Below are 15,767 nucleotides of genomic sequence, written 5' to 3'. Positions count from 1 at the left end.
CTACTTTTGGATGGCAAGAAAACTGCAATAATATCAAGCGCGCTCTCATCTCTGGATTCTTCCTCAAGGTAGCCTGTGATGTGGATGGTAATTACCTCCTGCTAACACACCCTCAAGTGACTCATCACCATGACTTCACCATCTCCTGTGATAACTGCATCCGCATCGCTTCAGAAGTCCACCCTCAAATGCTTTTGGAACTGACCCCACAGTAATTTCTTGGAAACTTGTTACTAAGCGATAGCAGACTCCTCCTAATGGAGCTGAGACAGAACCTGGACCCCCATCCAGATGACCAAAAGGGATTCATGGGTGATTACATGGGTGGTACAGAATACCAGGACAGCAGGAGGCAACATGGCATTGTGGGTCAATTTGACCCGGAGGGCGTATACAGAATAGGAGGACAGCGGCTGGTTTATATGTTTATGGGTTCAAAGCCAGTTGGAAGCAGACAAGGACAGCAGGAAGGTTAAGAAATTTCATGTTGTTCATAATATGTTTTGAAAAAGATAGTAAAATAAAAGTAAACATTTGCAATATGAACTTGTACTTTGTTTGCACTAAAAGAAAGGGAAATTACTATGCAACAGTTACAGTACAGTGCAGAATGAAAACGAGATAGAACGTAGATAAAAAGTACACACAATAGGGGGTACGAAGTACATACAATGGGGGAACAGTACATGTCAGAATAGGTTACAAAGGTTACAAGGTTACAAAGTGCAAATGTGCATCTGACTGTGAGGTATGAGTAATTACAATCTATACAACGACAGCATACACGTGTGTATATCTGCTATACAGCAACATGTTGTGCGATATGCTATAAAGTGACAGGAAAACTTGGAGTTGTCCATTTACATCGATTTATAGGTTATTTTGTTATGATTTTACTACTCCAGCCCACTTGAGTTTAAAATTGGCTGAATATGGCCCTGAACTAAAATGAGTTTGACACCCCTGGTCTCGGCGCTCTCACCACCGCGGCCTGGGTCTGATTCCCAGTCAAGCAATTCTTTAGGCCTGCACCGCTATATAATTACTCAAGTTAGTCACCCATTATGCATCATACTCGCTACCAGTGCTCAGGCCTTTACCAATTAAGAGGAAGCTCTAGTAAATGCTTCAGAACAAATCATCATAATCTATGGGGGGTGTAAGGGTGATATTTGCTCTGGTTCCCAAAGCCCCTACATTGTATCTACGTGTTGAGTTTCAATGCCTTGACCTCCTTGTTTTATTTGGGGTTTTTTTTGTATTGTTTTACCAGGCATGGTTGTGGTTATGATGACTATAATGCATTTGTATTTCGAATTTGTATTTTGTTATTATGACGTATTTGTAATTCTAATTTGTGATTGTAGTGGTTTTGTGCTGACCCCTGCAAATTCCCCAAATGTGGGAATCTCGACTGCATAATTTCTCATATGAGGGACTGCGTTCGCGCTCTCCCCTGATCACACTGCAATACAAATCAATGAGGTGGCTGAAAAGTAGAGCGCTGCAATACCACTCTTCGCCTGAGCTGGGATCCATTATACTGGGGAGGCACTGTTTCACCGTGTACGAAACAGACCAAATTCTGGACAATATTGCGGAGAAAACTATAACTTTGCTAAAAAGTCAAAATTAGAACGCTTCACAATTGTGCGTGTCATCCTTGCGCCAGGGGCCATGACGCGCACAATCGACTTTAATGCCAGTTTATGCCACTGGTTTCAGTCAGAGACAAACTACTACATCTGATAAGGAAAGTTCCAGTCCATTCTGTGTTGACTCGAGGTAATTATGCAAACCCCAAAAAGAAATGCCAGAGTTGGTGTGACTTGAGTTGTATTGGAACCGGCAAATTTGTGTCTGAGAGGTGACACTGCCAAACAGGTGGCTGAAAGTAGAGCGCTGCAATACCACTCTCTGCCTGAGCTGGGATCCATTATACTGGGGAGGCGCTGTTTCACCGTGTACGAAACGGACCAAATCCTGGACAATATTGCGGAGCAAACAATAACTTTGCTAGAAAGTCAAAATTAGAACGCTTCACGATTGTGCGTGTCATCCTTGCGCCTCCTTGTCATCCTTGCATCCTTGCGCCATCCTGCAAGGATGACACGCACAATCGTGAAGCGTTCTAATTTTTACTTTTTAGCAAAGTTATAGCTTGGTCAACAATATTGTCCAGGATTTGGTCTGTTCTGTACACGATGAAACAGCGCCTCCCCAGTATAACGGATCCCAGCTCAGGCGGAAAGTGGTATTGCAGCGCTCTACCACATGCACCATCTTCCCCATCCCCAGGAAGCCAAGGACCACAGGACTTATTGACTACAGACCCGTCCTACAGACCCGTCACACCGACCTCTGTAGTTATGAACTCCACGTGCCTAACTACACCTGCAGGTGGATTACAGACTTCCTGACTGACAGGAAGCAGCACGTGAAGCTGCAGAAACACGTCTCTGATTCACGGGCCATCATCGCCGGTTCCCGTTAGGGCTGCGTTCTTTCCCCTCTGCTCTTCTCCCTGTACACCAACGACTGCACCTCCAGTCAGTCCAGTTCCTGCGGTTCACAGACGACACCACCCTCATTGGACTCATCTCTGATGGGGACGAGTCCGCCTACAGGTGGGAGATTGATCGTCTGGTGAAATGGTGCAGGCAGAACAATCTGGAGCTTAATGCTCTGAGGACAAAGGAGATGGTTGTGGATTTCCGATTGAACGCAGCCCCACCCGCTCCCTTCATTGTGTGTGACTCCTCAGTAGACACTGTTGAGTCCTTTCTCTTCCTGGGATCCATAATCTCCCAGGACCTCAAATGGGAGCTCATTATCAGCTCCCTCACCAAAAAAGATCAGCAGAGGATGTTCTTCCTGCGACAGCTGAAGAAGTTCAACCCTCAGAAGACAATTATGGTCCACTTCTTCTCTGCCATCATTGAGTCCATCCTCACCTGCATTCACTGCAAGGACAATGGCAGGCTCAGTGTATCATCCGCTGTGCAGAAAAGGTGAACGGCTGCTACCTGCCGTCCATCCAGGACCTGTACGCCTCCCGGACCCTGAGGCGCGCAGGCAAGATTGCGGCCAACCCCTTCCAACCCGGACACAAACTGTTTGAAACCCTGCCCTCTCGCAGGAGGCTGAGGTCCAGCGGGACCAAAACCTCACACCAAAACGGCTTCTTCACCTCCACAGTAGGCTTCATCAACAAGGCCCGGGTCTTCCACTGACCGAACGATCAGAACTATTTGTATCTTGCACATTTTGTACTTTGAAACTTGCACACTTAATATCTTGCACAATTTGCATCTTGCACATTTTGGTTACTCTACTTATCTTTGCACTCTGACCCGTTATTTTTTTGCTCTTATTATGTTGATTGCACCAACTACCAAAAAAGTGGAAACCTACTTGGCAATAAAGCTCTTCTGATTCTGATTCTGATTTTCTGTGCTCATACTTGTGTTTAGGATGAGGAAAATGGACAATCAAAAGTCAAATAACATCTAACCTGTTCCTGACTTTTTAGCCACAGAATCTGGGTTGCGCGGGATTAAAGCCAAATGTTGGCCAAACATATAAAACTCAAACAAACATTCATTGTAAACAGTCTTATCTTTAAACGCAGTTATATGATCCAGACAATTTATATTCATTGATTTGTATTGCAGTGTGATCAGGGGAGAGCGTGAACGCAGTCCCTCATACCAGAAATTATGCAGTCGAGATTCCCACATTTGGGGAATTTGCAGGGGTCAGCACAAATACATTACAAAACAATACATCATAATCACAAAATACAAATTAGAATCACAAAAGCATTATAGTCATCATAACCACAACCACGCCTGGTAAAACAATACAAAAAAATAAAAATAAAACAAGGAAATCGCACATTGAAATGCAACACGTAGATACAATGTAGGGGCTTTGGGAACCAGAGCAAATATCACCCTTACACTCCCCTTAGATTATGATGATTTGTTCTGAAGCATTTACTAGAGCTTCCTCTTGATTGGTGAAGGCCTGAGCACTGGTAGCGAGTACTATGCCCAAATGGTGACTAACTTGAATAATTATATAGCAGTGGAGGACTTAAGAATTCCCTGACCGGGAATCGGACCTGGGCCGCAGCAGTGAGAGCGCCGAATCCTAACCACTACAGTGACCATCAGGGACTTGATTGGGGATTTTTTTTTAGCACTTTTGACAAGTGACCGCACATTTCTTTTTGACCAGTTACGCAGACAATCATGGTTTCAGTCACAGGTTTAATCCTAACCACTAGACCAGGGGTCTTCAACAGGGGGTCCACAACCCCTAGGGGGTCCGTGGAGGAACTGCAGGGGGGTCGCAAAATTTGTGGTTGAGTAGACAATTTTTTATATTTATTCATCTCCAACAGTAGCTCGCCGGCCGTTTCTGAGTAGCTCGCGAAAGGTTCAAAGAATACGTACATTTGACAACATGTCACCTGGTAAAGCTGTTGAAATTTCTATCCAACCAAATTCACAGACATCCCGCCCCCTTTTGTCACCAAACGATTATGAGCCAATCAGCTGTCAGTCCACAAATTACACTGCTGTCATGTTTGGTCACTTGACACCGTAACATTCTGCTAGCAAGCCCACGCCGGATTTGATGATAACCTTGGAAAATAGCCCTTATGAAAGGCAACAAATATACTGTTTTCATAAGGAATTTAAAAAATGTACGAATGTGAATGACAAGTGTGTGCGTGTCTCAGTTGTGGTGCAAACGCGTCTGTGGAGCGCCACTTCACCAAAGTACACAGCAACTTTTCACGGGACTTTCCGACTGTCAGCTGGGCGTGATGTGTCGTTAGTGAAAGCACCAGCTCAAAACGCCGGCTCTTTTAGGTGAACGATGGGAGCAGGCTCCCATCCGAGAGCTGTTTTTATTTTAAACGTAATACGAGACAGAATGATAGGATGGTCTTCTCCGTGCCATGAACATGTTGGAACTGATGTTGTGCCGTTTGACCAATTCACCTGAAGACAGACAAGGATCATAACGGGTCATCAAGCAGGGAGGGGCGGGCATGCTGATGGTCTACAGCAGTGCTGCCCGATACGTTGATCATGATCGACCGGTCGTAGTTGTAATGTGGGTAGATCGCATGGCAATGAAAAAAAAAGTTAGCCTATCGTTAAAAGTTAGCCGACACCGGCAAGGGCGCTGGCAACGGCAACTTGACTCACAGTATCGCACACACGGCGGCACACACGGCGGCACACACGGGGGCACACGCGGCAGCACCCTACTAAAAGTAGCTCCCAAGCTGAAAAAGTGTGGGCACCCCTGGTCTACAGTCAGAGCAGGTACAGAGCAGGACGGAGAGAAGCAGAGATGAGTGACAGCTGGGAAAAAGCAGCATTTGGATGCATTTTAACAATTGTGACAACATAAAGGCAGAATCAAGCCGTCACGTCTAGCAGAGTTCACAAAAAACCTTCACAGACATGAGAACTGTGCATCCAACAGTTCAGTTGGAACATTGTATGTTCTTCCAAACAGGAAAAACACTCTGAGGAAAACATTCCAAAACTGTACAACAGAGAACGTGCTTCACTGCAAGAACATTCCAGAACTATTTTAATTTCTCATGAAAACAGCACCACACTCTCTGTCATCTCACTAACATCAGAACAGACTGAATGCATGTAAAGTACAGATGATATGGGAACTACAGGGAATTCCCTGAATTACAGGGAATGTGAAGAGAAATTGTGACAGTGATATGTGGACAGACAAATGTGAAATATGAAAGTTGTAGTATTGGTAAAATAGCAAAATAAGTAACCAATGATATAAAAAAAATGAAAACATTGATTTGTTTTCTATGAGATTAATATGATGTGAATTTATTAGTGTGAGCTTGACACTGAAAATGTGTACAGAAAAAAACAAGCTGATGTTGCTGAAGTGTTGGATATCATTATTTTGTAAATGTAAAACATGAGTAGCTCTTGGACACTTTTATTTTGTCAAAGTAGCTCTCAGAGACAAAAAGGTTGGAGACCACTGGTTTAGGTCCATCGAGCTCTGGGTTACGTGCCCAGTACGCTTTCACTGCGGTACTCTGCTGTCAATGTTTTGTGTAAGGTGAGCAGGGTCACGCCATTCAGAATCTGGTGATATTCAAGGGTTGAAGAAGAATGCTTCAGAACGTCAGTACTGCACTCCATTCTTAAGTCCAGCAACAATTATGGCTCTGTTGTTGCAACAAAATGTCTTCAGATTGGGAAGTAAGGTATGTTTGGTAGCGGTGGGATTTGAACCAACGCCACCACAGAGACTGGAGCCTAAATCCAGCACCTTGGACCGCTCGGCCACACTACCAGAAGTAAACATGTTTCTTCTGCTAAGACCACTGATTAGAACCCACAACAAAATTAAAAGATCACAAATCAAAAAAAGTGTACTTTGTCACTTGCTTTTGAGCACACAGCTGGCTATGTATCACATAAGAAGCTAAAGGATAGGCCCTAACATTTTGACATGGCAGTGGTGGGATTTGAAATAATACCCCCAGAGAGACTGGAGGCTAAAATCAGTGCCTTCGCCCACTGGGCCACACTACCTTTGACCAATACAAAGAGCAGTCAGCTTTCAAGCAAATATTGCTGAAAAATTACATTAGGAGGATGGATGGAGTTTCTTCAGGTGTTCCGTTTGAAGACAGGTTAAGAGGAGCCAATGTAATCTGTGTTCCACAATGGAAAACATGGTCTACCACCTTGAAAAAGGAGATGATTTAGCAGAGGGTGGTTTCAATCCATCGGCCTCTCGGTTATGGGCCCAGCACGTTTCCACTGCACCACTGTGCTTGTTGTGAAAGGTTCTGTGGACTGAGATCAGGGTGGGCCCAAACTGATGACATTGCAGGAGTGAAAAACAATGACTTAGATATGAACGTGGTGTCTTAGGTCGATATGACAATGATCAATACAGCCAACGCAAATTCAAGGTCTTAAATTAAGTACTCTAGTGCATCGTTAAGTCTTGCAACAATGTAGCTTACTAGCTAAGGCAGGGGTGGGCAAACTTTTTGACTCGCGGGCCACAATGGGTTCTAATATTTGACAGAGGGGCCGAGCCAGTCAACGATGGATGGAGTGTTTGTGTGAACTAATATAAATGACATGTAAAAGCTATCATATGAAAGTATTTGGCCTTTCACAGGCAGCAAAGCATGAATATGCAAGTCTCATTGTACAAATTGTTTTCCAAGTGCATTAATTTAATTACATTTTATTTTAATAAACACAGTAGAGAAATTCACGTTCAGTTTCAGTAAGAACAGTGTTGTTGATCTCCCTTTTTTGCCAGTGCATCACAGTCTGGAGTTAGTTTTGTTGTGGCAATTCTCCGGATAGATCCGAGGTGTTGGTCAGTTAACTTGGATCTGTGACGGGCTTTGTTGATGTTCATGATGCTAAATGTCTGCTCAAATACGTAGGTCGAGCCAAAAAAAGTCAGCATCTTCTGTGCAGTCCTTCGGAGGTTTGTAAACGTGGCTTTGTTAAGTGAACCATAAAAGTAATTCAGTTTAAGAGAATTAAACTTCTCCTTTAGGACGGAGTCGGATTCAAGATCGATCAGTTCCAATTGCAGCTCCTGTGGCGCTGTTTCAGGGTCTTCTGACAGGGGACAGGACACCAGCTGAAGTGACTTTTCAATGTTTTCAAAATCAGAGAAACTACGGCAGAATTCTCCATGCAGGTCGTCAAGTAATATGCTGTATTTCTTTGCGTTTCGCGTCGCCTCTTTCTGCATGGCAAGTGAGGGGAAATGAGCGAAAGATTTGTTTGCAATTTGTCTGGAGAATACATTTTGCTTGGATTTAGATCCAAGCTGATATTGTACTCTTTAACATTACATTTTACATTACGATCATTTGGCAGACGCTTTAATCCAAAGCGACTTACATTACATTACCACCCTTCGTAGAGGGGGGAGCAATTGAGGGTTCGGTGCCTTGCTCAGGGGCGCCTCGGCAGGGGCTCGAAGCCTCCGGTTCCCAAGCGGAAGCTCTACCCACTGAGCCACTGCCTCCCTAAAAAACTGACAGTTTCTTGGCAGATCAGGCATACAGCCTTTGATCGGACTTCAGTGAAAAAATATGTTGTTGTCCACTCCTTATTAAACACTCGGCACTCACTGTCCACTTTTCGTTTCTTTGATCCGCTCATTTTTACAGAAGGGCTCGTAGGGCAAAGCAAAAAAGTGTAGAAGGGAGTAATACGGTCAATGTCTCTGAAGTGCGTCATCTATTGGGGAAACGCGGGCATTGCGGGGGAAATGTAAAACGAACGAGGTTTATTTAAAATAAAAAATAATTTAATAATAATATAATAATAATGACACAATAATGACACAAAGCCCAACGGGCCGTATATGGCCCGCGGGCCATAGTTTGCCCATGTCTGAGCTAAGGTATGTGTGGTAGTGGTGGAATTTCAATCACCTAAAGGACTTTGGAAAACGGCCCTCGCCCGTCTACAGCTGGGATTGGCTCCAGCAACCGCGGTACCCACTCGTGGGAGTTTTTCCTCATCTTCCTTGAGAGCTTTGGGCTTAGTCGGGAATTTTCTGTAGCTGTTAAATAAGTGCGATAATGTATTTTCAGTTTAGGGCTTAAATCATGTTCAAGTTAATTACTGGTTGACTTTATAATATTCCTTAATCATTCAACACATTGAGCTATATTCTTTCCTTACAAAATGTACTTTATGTTTGTGATCCCTACATCATTCATGTTTTAACAGTGTTTCAGTATGTTTAATCTTCCTTGGCCACAAGATGTTGACTCTGCACACCACGACATGTCAGTTTTTGTGTTGTTTCCAGCTACTGAGTCCCCACACTTGCGCTCCTGACAGAATGCACTTCTGCATGTGTTACTGTACTTCTACCCACAGCTGAGACTCTATTAATCACTCAAAGAAAATTATTATTGCCTGAACTAATTTAATTAACACTTTTTAATTGCCTATCTATTTACAATCACAACCTACAGCTTCCCTTCATGCACATTCTAATCTGATTACGAACATTAGTTTTGCAACAGCAAAGCCACCCCTGCTAAAGTCCACTTGGCAGGCTTTTCTTTGGTCTTCAGATTGAAAGTCCATATGTAAGTGGGTCCTCTCTGGCGGGTCTTGTAGACAGGACACTGGTAGACATTCCTTGTGTCCTGCTTGTCCACAGGGATGGCCTTGATGAAGATGACAGGCATGGCTGGCGTAAGGTCTTTCAGGCGGGAATCTGCAATCATGCCAGTCTAAAAGGGAAAAGTTATAGGGACAGCGGGGAGCAAGATGGAAAATTACAAGCCAGTCACATACAGACAAACATTTACCAGTGACAGAAGGTGTAAAGTTGAGATGCTGTGAAAACTTCTAGCCGACTTCTATGACAGCACAACACTATGGTACTCTTGAAGTGCTGGAAGTCTGTAGAGCCAGCAGTGAAACCTTGAGGCCTGATTATCCCTTAACCAAACACACAGACAGAAGACAGAAACCTGTCCACTGACCACACAATCGGTTCTGTGTCTACATTTTGCCCCCTGCTGGGCGGGCAAGCTCCATATAATCCCTGATAGCCAGCATGGGGTAGTGGAGAGCTGGAGCTGACCATTGTTTTGATCACAGCGATCACACGTAAACAAACATTATTAATTTGTGGTTAAGGAGTTTTCAACCAAACTTTTACACACGATAAATGGTCGAATGGTTGCCTTGTTGGATATACAGTATACCTCCATCATAACTAATCAGTGGCTCTTGGCTCAAGCTTTCCCACTTGATATAGTATTTAAATTTTGTTAATAGTTTTTGAGACACTACAAATATATCCAAACAAACACACAGACACCCGATCAACAAAATGACAGATACAAATAATCTCCTTGGTGGAGGTAAATGCTTCACCTGTGTGTCCCAGCGTGCACCCTCCATGTACAGCCCATACACATACGCCCCTTCACGAGGAGGGGAGCTATAGTCCTCACGATTCTTCTTGGTAACATCACACTGCAGACACATTCTGTCCAGAGGCCACTCATTCCTGTCATCCACATAGAGATGTTTATTTGTATCATGCAAAGTTACTTCCATCAATCTACTGAACCAACCTGATAGTACCTTCGAGCCATAGCCTGCATTATCGCAGTGAGAAAGGACTGGGGGTTGAAGAAGCCGGCCAGCCACACTACTGAAGGCAAGGCGAAGTCTGTTACCCACGATTCCAACTCCTTGATCCGGGCCAATAGGTCAGTAACCCACAGTGCCAGGCCAGACATGGAGGGGTATGCCCGCTTGGTCCAAGTGTCTGGCACTAAGTCCAGGAAAATAGAGTTCTGAAGGTTCTCCATGTCACTGGTCATGGACAACTCTCCCTTAGACAAGATGAGAGAGAGCAAGAGAGAGAGACTGGTCATTTCACTTTTACAAAACGTTGTGTATTTTCTTTCCTTTGTGGAACTTTAATTAATAGTAGTAATCTCAGCATTGACAGGTGATACCCTCTACTCAAACTTTTCAGTAGCACAAGGTGTTTGCCACTGACAAGCCCTCATTAGATATGATTCCATGTTTTGAAAGCACAAGAATGATATTATGAAATTGGTCATTACAGGGGATACAAATAAACTTGACTGGGTCCCTAAATCAACCAAATATCACCTAAATCAACCATAATTTTCATTACCCTCATGGTGACATTATAGTCAACTTACCTTGAGTCCAAGAAGGAGCTCATGGAGAGAGCGTCTAATCTCCTGGGTGAGGATGTTCATGCGCTCACACTCCTGCAGCGCCACCACCTGAAAGGGAGTCCTCTCTTCTGCCTTCCCGAGCAGCTCCACCATGTTGAACTCCTCTGGGAGCTTCTCCATGATCTCCTCCAGCACTACTCGAACCTGACAGTATGTGACCGAGTGAACAAGTCAGTGAGTGATGGGATGAGTGTGTGGGAGAGTGACAGAGTCAGTGAACATATGAGGTGTAGGTCTAGCCCTTCTGGTTTCTGTCTCGTAATTACAGAAAGCTGCGTTTTGCCAAATGCTGGAGTTCCTTCATATGTTTTGGGACTGATGTAATGTTGCATGTAATGCACCAATAATGATAACCACCCACCCCCACCCGTGACACCTGGTCAGCTGGGTAAAAAGGAAAATTCTAGTGGAAACTGTAAACTATGCTCTGTAGGTCACAAAAGAGGGACCAATTGTGGGGATCAAACCCCTGGTCTCTGCAGTGGTAGGTGAGAATCTTTTCCCCTGCATTAATTGTGGGCTGTGATTTGTTGTGAGAATTTCAATTGGTTATATCAAGATGAAATTAAAATAGTGCTTGTTTTTGTCATAGTGATACAAAGCCCCTCAACTAACATTTAGAAAAAGTTGATCAATCATATTCATGAAATCAATATTGTTATAATCAATTCAAGCTTCAAAGCCTACACAGCACCAATCATAAAATGGCAATACTTGTGAATCATAACCCCTACCTTCTCCTCTCGTGTCATTGCTCCACCTTCTCCAGCTCCTCCGTCTCTGGGCTGCATTTCCAGCACTGTACGGAAAAGCTTCTCAGAGGTTTGTGTGAGAAAGCCGATCTCAGCATTGGGATGAAGGCCATACAGGTAAGGGGACTCTGAAGGTAAGGCGTCGTCAATGTACTGGAGCAAAATGATTCCATGTTAGAATTGCACAGAACTGTTGCATTGTCACACTGTAACCACAGTTTGTGTTTTTGTGTGGCACTTACATTAAATCAAAAAAACTCGTCTAATCATAATTTCCCAAAGAAGGTTTTGATGAGAGTATATTTGCTTTTATTATGCTGCCACTTTGTAGTCAGCTTCTTTAAGCAGCAACCAACTCAAATTTATAACTTTGAGTTATTACTCAGTTATAAATCTAACTTAGAATCATTAAAAATGAAAAGTCATACCTCCAGAAAAGGACATACATTTAAGTAGCCTTTGATATCCTCGGGACACCAAACCAAATATTATTATATCGCTTCATCAAAGAATAATGAAGAACATTGAAAGCTGGTCACTATTTTGAGGCAGAGTGTCAATCGCAAGCATGCATGTACAAACTGTTTGGTTTCATTGATTGATTGTAAATTTCAGCAAATCCAAATCTGGGGAGCAAACCAGCAGCATGCGCCAAGCATTACAGTCCTGTTTCACTCCTTAACTAAACTTATCACTACATGCTGACAGCTACATGCTTGCAGTGTATCTACAGTAGATGCAATATATATATATATTGGATTCTACCTCTTCCTGTGGCCCTGATGTTTGACACGACGTAAAGATAAAACAAATAAGCGAGGCGGATAATGAGACTTTGTGTGTGAGATTCATTTTGTATCCAAAATATTAATACATGGCTTGTTTTCACTGACACAAAGACTCGTGTCTCAGGCATACAATGATGTGCAGTAAATTCATCATCTCTCCTGGCTTCTTCCCTCCCTTTCATGTCAGTGAATGCTGGAGTAACCATCACCTTTTAGCCTGTTAAGCAAATTACTGCTGGAATGAGCCAATTTCATTTTAATATTCTAAATATAAGCTTAATGGATTCTAGAATGGTGTGACGTGAACGCCAACTTCTAGTACCTCATGGTAGCCGTTATAGTCCATGTTTCCAGGAAGGAGGAACTCTGGCGCCAGGTACACGTTTCCTTCCATCATCTCTGACCTGATAAACTCTTCCAGGTAGGTCCGACATAGGCGACGGTCCCAGTCATCTGTAATGTGACCTCCATACATGATCTCACCAAAAAGGTAGCGCAGGTCATCATATGGCACCTGGGAATAAGAAAGTCAGTTGTTACATTGCAATAAGGAGGCTGTTGATATTTAGCTAAAGTCATAGGCATTAAGTTTAATTAGGGGTCCAAGCACAAAGTGTGGGGAAGCCTCTTAGAACTGCTCCACTTGCATTGCATAACATGATTGCATAACTCCATTAGTTGTTTTCACTCTTTCACTTCATTATTATTATTATCATTATCATTATTATAATTAGTAGTAGTAGTAGTAGTAGTAGTAGTAATGTTATTGTTCCCAATTATCTCTTGAAAATGGTTTGTTAATCCTACCCAGCGAGAGGACAGCAGAGCAACCAAATATCTAAACGGAGCTGTCCTGTTACAACAACAATTTAGACTACCTCATACAATTATCTATTAAACTGGATATTTTATAATTGAACAATTTACTCCAGGAGCGCCACCATGCAGCCAGATTGGCCAACCGACCCTCTGCTGTTCACATCTCAGTACCTGAACCCATGGAGATATGCACCATTCTCATCTCTACTACTGAAAGAAGCTGACAGATCCACTTAGGACTCATACGAGCCGTGGTCCACAACCTTCAGAAACCAAGTGAGACACCCCTAAACCTCTAAACTCTATTCATCCATGGTAAAGGTTCTGCCACTTCAGTGATACTACACTCAGGAAAACTTGACAACACATCACTTGGTAAAGCTGTTTAAATTTCTATCCAATCAAATTCACAGATTCCCGCCCCCTTTTGTCACAAAACGATTATAAGCCAATCAGCTGTCAGTCCAACAAATGACGATGCTGTCATGTTTGGTTAATGTGACACCGTAACATTCGGCTAGCAAGCGCAAACCAGATTTGACGATGACCGCCCTGAAAATAGCCCCGATAAAAAGCAACAGATATACTATTTTAATGAGGAATTAAAAAAAATTACGAATGTAAATGACAAGTGTGTGCGTGTCTCATTTGCGGTGCAAACGCGTCTGTGGGGCGCCACTTCACCAAAGTCCACAGCAACTTTTCACAGGACTTTCCGGCTGCTAGGTTCTCTGAAAAAAACATTCCAAATCTGTACGACGGGGAGAACATGCTTCACTGCAAGAACATTCCAGAACTATTTGAATTCCTCATGAAAATAGTACCACACTCTCTGTCATCTCCTTAACATCAGAAAAGACTGAATGATCAACCCTGTGGATAAATGTTACTAATAATATTAAACATGAGTAGCTCTCGGACACTTTTATTTTGTACAAAGTAGCTCTCAAGGCAAAAAGGTTGGAGACCACTGCTGTAAATGCTTTGGCCATTCACTCAAAGTATTTGTGAAAAATGGTATTGGAACAATAACAGCATTAAATATTTAGAATGTTAAACTAAGCTAAATCAATTGAAACGCGATACTTTGTTCAGTAACAAATACAAGAGTATTTATAACGCTTATACAACATATAAGAGGAGAGACACATAGCAGGACTTGTATTCTAGTGGGTCATTGTTTGGGTTTGTCTCTATCGTTGCTACCTGCCTTGTGTACTTGTATGTTTCCCCTTCTCCTTGGGTTCCTGTCTGTGTCTCTATCCCTGTGTTTGCTGTTCCTGGCTGGGCGTGGTTACCTGGTTCCTGTTCCCGCCAACTCATCCACACATCTGTTACCCATCAGCCTTCCATTGCTCATTAGCTGCTTGCATTTAAGTACCAGGTCATCCAGCCATTCTTCACCCGATTGTTCTGTTAGTTTTTTGATCCACGTTCTCTCTCACCTCAGTCCACGTCCAGCCTTCCCTGGAGTTCGACCGCCCGATCCCTCCTCCCTGTGCTTCCCATGGAGTTTGGGCCGGCCGCTCGATCCGTCCACCTTGTTCTTTCCAGTTTTAACTATTGCCCACTTTTGACTATTTGATTCCGTTTTCATCAATTTTTGGGTTTCATTTGTGTGCGACTTTAACTGGTCATATGAATGTTTCCCATGGATCTGAGCAGTGGGTTTGACAGCCACAACACTCCATATTCTCTTCTACTTTTCTTTCTGTATATGTATATTTTTTTAGTTTTTATTGAAGAAAGCATTGTGTTCCTATATTTTATCCACATCACGACTTCTTCTTTAAAATCTGCCCCTTGTGGACATATTTCTAATTTGTTATCCTATTCAGATGGATAAAAGAAAACTTTGAAAGCTACACACTAATGCCCAGAAAGACACGCACCTTACTACTGGCCTCTAGGTAGTTGTAGAGGACGTTGACAGAAATGGTTAAGTCTCCGGTGTTAAAAGGGTATGATCTGTTCCAACCCTGAGGACCAAACTTTCTCCTCTCAGCCACCACCGCATGGAAGTAGCACAGGGCAAACAAAATGCTCTTAAACTCATTCTCCTGCGCACACATTTCCAGCGTGTCCTGGAAAGCAAAACACAGAGCAAGACTTTTGGTGCAAAAAAGGAAACATGTCCTGAATGGCAGCAGAGTTCATACAAACAACAAAATAGTGGCATCAACATGAAGATCCAGTTGCTCGCAATTGTAAAGGTAATTCTACAAAGGTCTGTATAACAACAGTGCCTCACTGTCAGGTGACAAAACATGTTACCTGATTGAAGTTGTCCAGGGCCTTGTGTAAATTAGCATGCATGCCAGTAGGAGGTTCATTGGTGATCTTGATGGAGTTTTGTAGAATGCCCTGTGGGATGATGTGGCCCTCAGGGGTAGATGAGGGCTCAGCACTGATGAAGACCCGGAAGTTTTCATGGCTTCCCTCCCCTTGCTGCTCCAGGCGTTTCTCGAGAGTGCCGAGCCAGCGAGCCACCAAGTGGATATTCTGCATGGACATCAATGTATGAAAGGGAAGTTATTGGTAGAATATATGGATGCTGCAAAATTCAATCTCTGAATCTAATCTAATCCCACAATATGTTTT

The 15,767-nt window shown here is 43.2% G+C and overlaps 1 protein-coding gene and 1 non-coding gene across 2 annotated transcripts in view; both read right to left on the bottom strand.

Moving 5' to 3' along the window:
- Positions 1-6,284: 6,284 nt before the first annotated feature.
- Positions 6,285-6,366, bottom strand: trnal-uag (transfer RNA leucine (anticodon UAG)). The gene has a single exon. It is a non-coding gene; the product is annotated as a tRNA-Leu (tRNA).
- A 2,694-nt stretch (positions 6,367-9,060) lies between these two features.
- dnah9 (dynein, axonemal, heavy chain 9) overlaps positions 9,061-15,767 on the bottom strand; it is a 52,728-nt gene continuing 46,021 nt past the window's right edge. Inside the window, exons 71-78 of the mRNA XM_076146681.1 lie at positions 15,441-15,668; positions 15,059-15,250; positions 12,670-12,861; positions 11,542-11,712; positions 10,769-10,951; positions 10,176-10,429; positions 9,963-10,098; positions 9,061-9,310 (exon numbers count right to left, since the gene is read on the bottom strand). Of these exons, the coding sequence (XP_076002796.1) occupies positions 9,083-9,310; positions 9,963-10,098; positions 10,176-10,429; positions 10,769-10,951; positions 11,542-11,712; positions 12,670-12,861; positions 15,059-15,250; positions 15,441-15,668 (1,584 nt within the window). The 3' untranslated portion in view covers positions 9,061-9,082. The remainder of the gene's footprint in view (positions 9,311-9,962; positions 10,099-10,175; positions 10,430-10,768; positions 10,952-11,541; positions 11,713-12,669; positions 12,862-15,058; positions 15,251-15,440; positions 15,669-15,767) is intronic.

This window comes from Genypterus blacodes, unplaced genomic scaffold, assembly GCF_046128005.1.
Source record: "Genypterus blacodes isolate CSIRO-AG114 ecotype Tasmania unplaced genomic scaffold, CSIRO-AGI_Gbla_v1 ptg000033l_1, whole genome shotgun sequence".
NCBI lineage: Eukaryota > Metazoa > Chordata > Actinopteri > Ophidiiformes > Ophidiidae > Genypterus > Genypterus blacodes.
The sequence above is the reverse complement of the archived record's forward strand: the minus strand, read 5'-3'. Positions and strand labels throughout refer to the sequence as shown.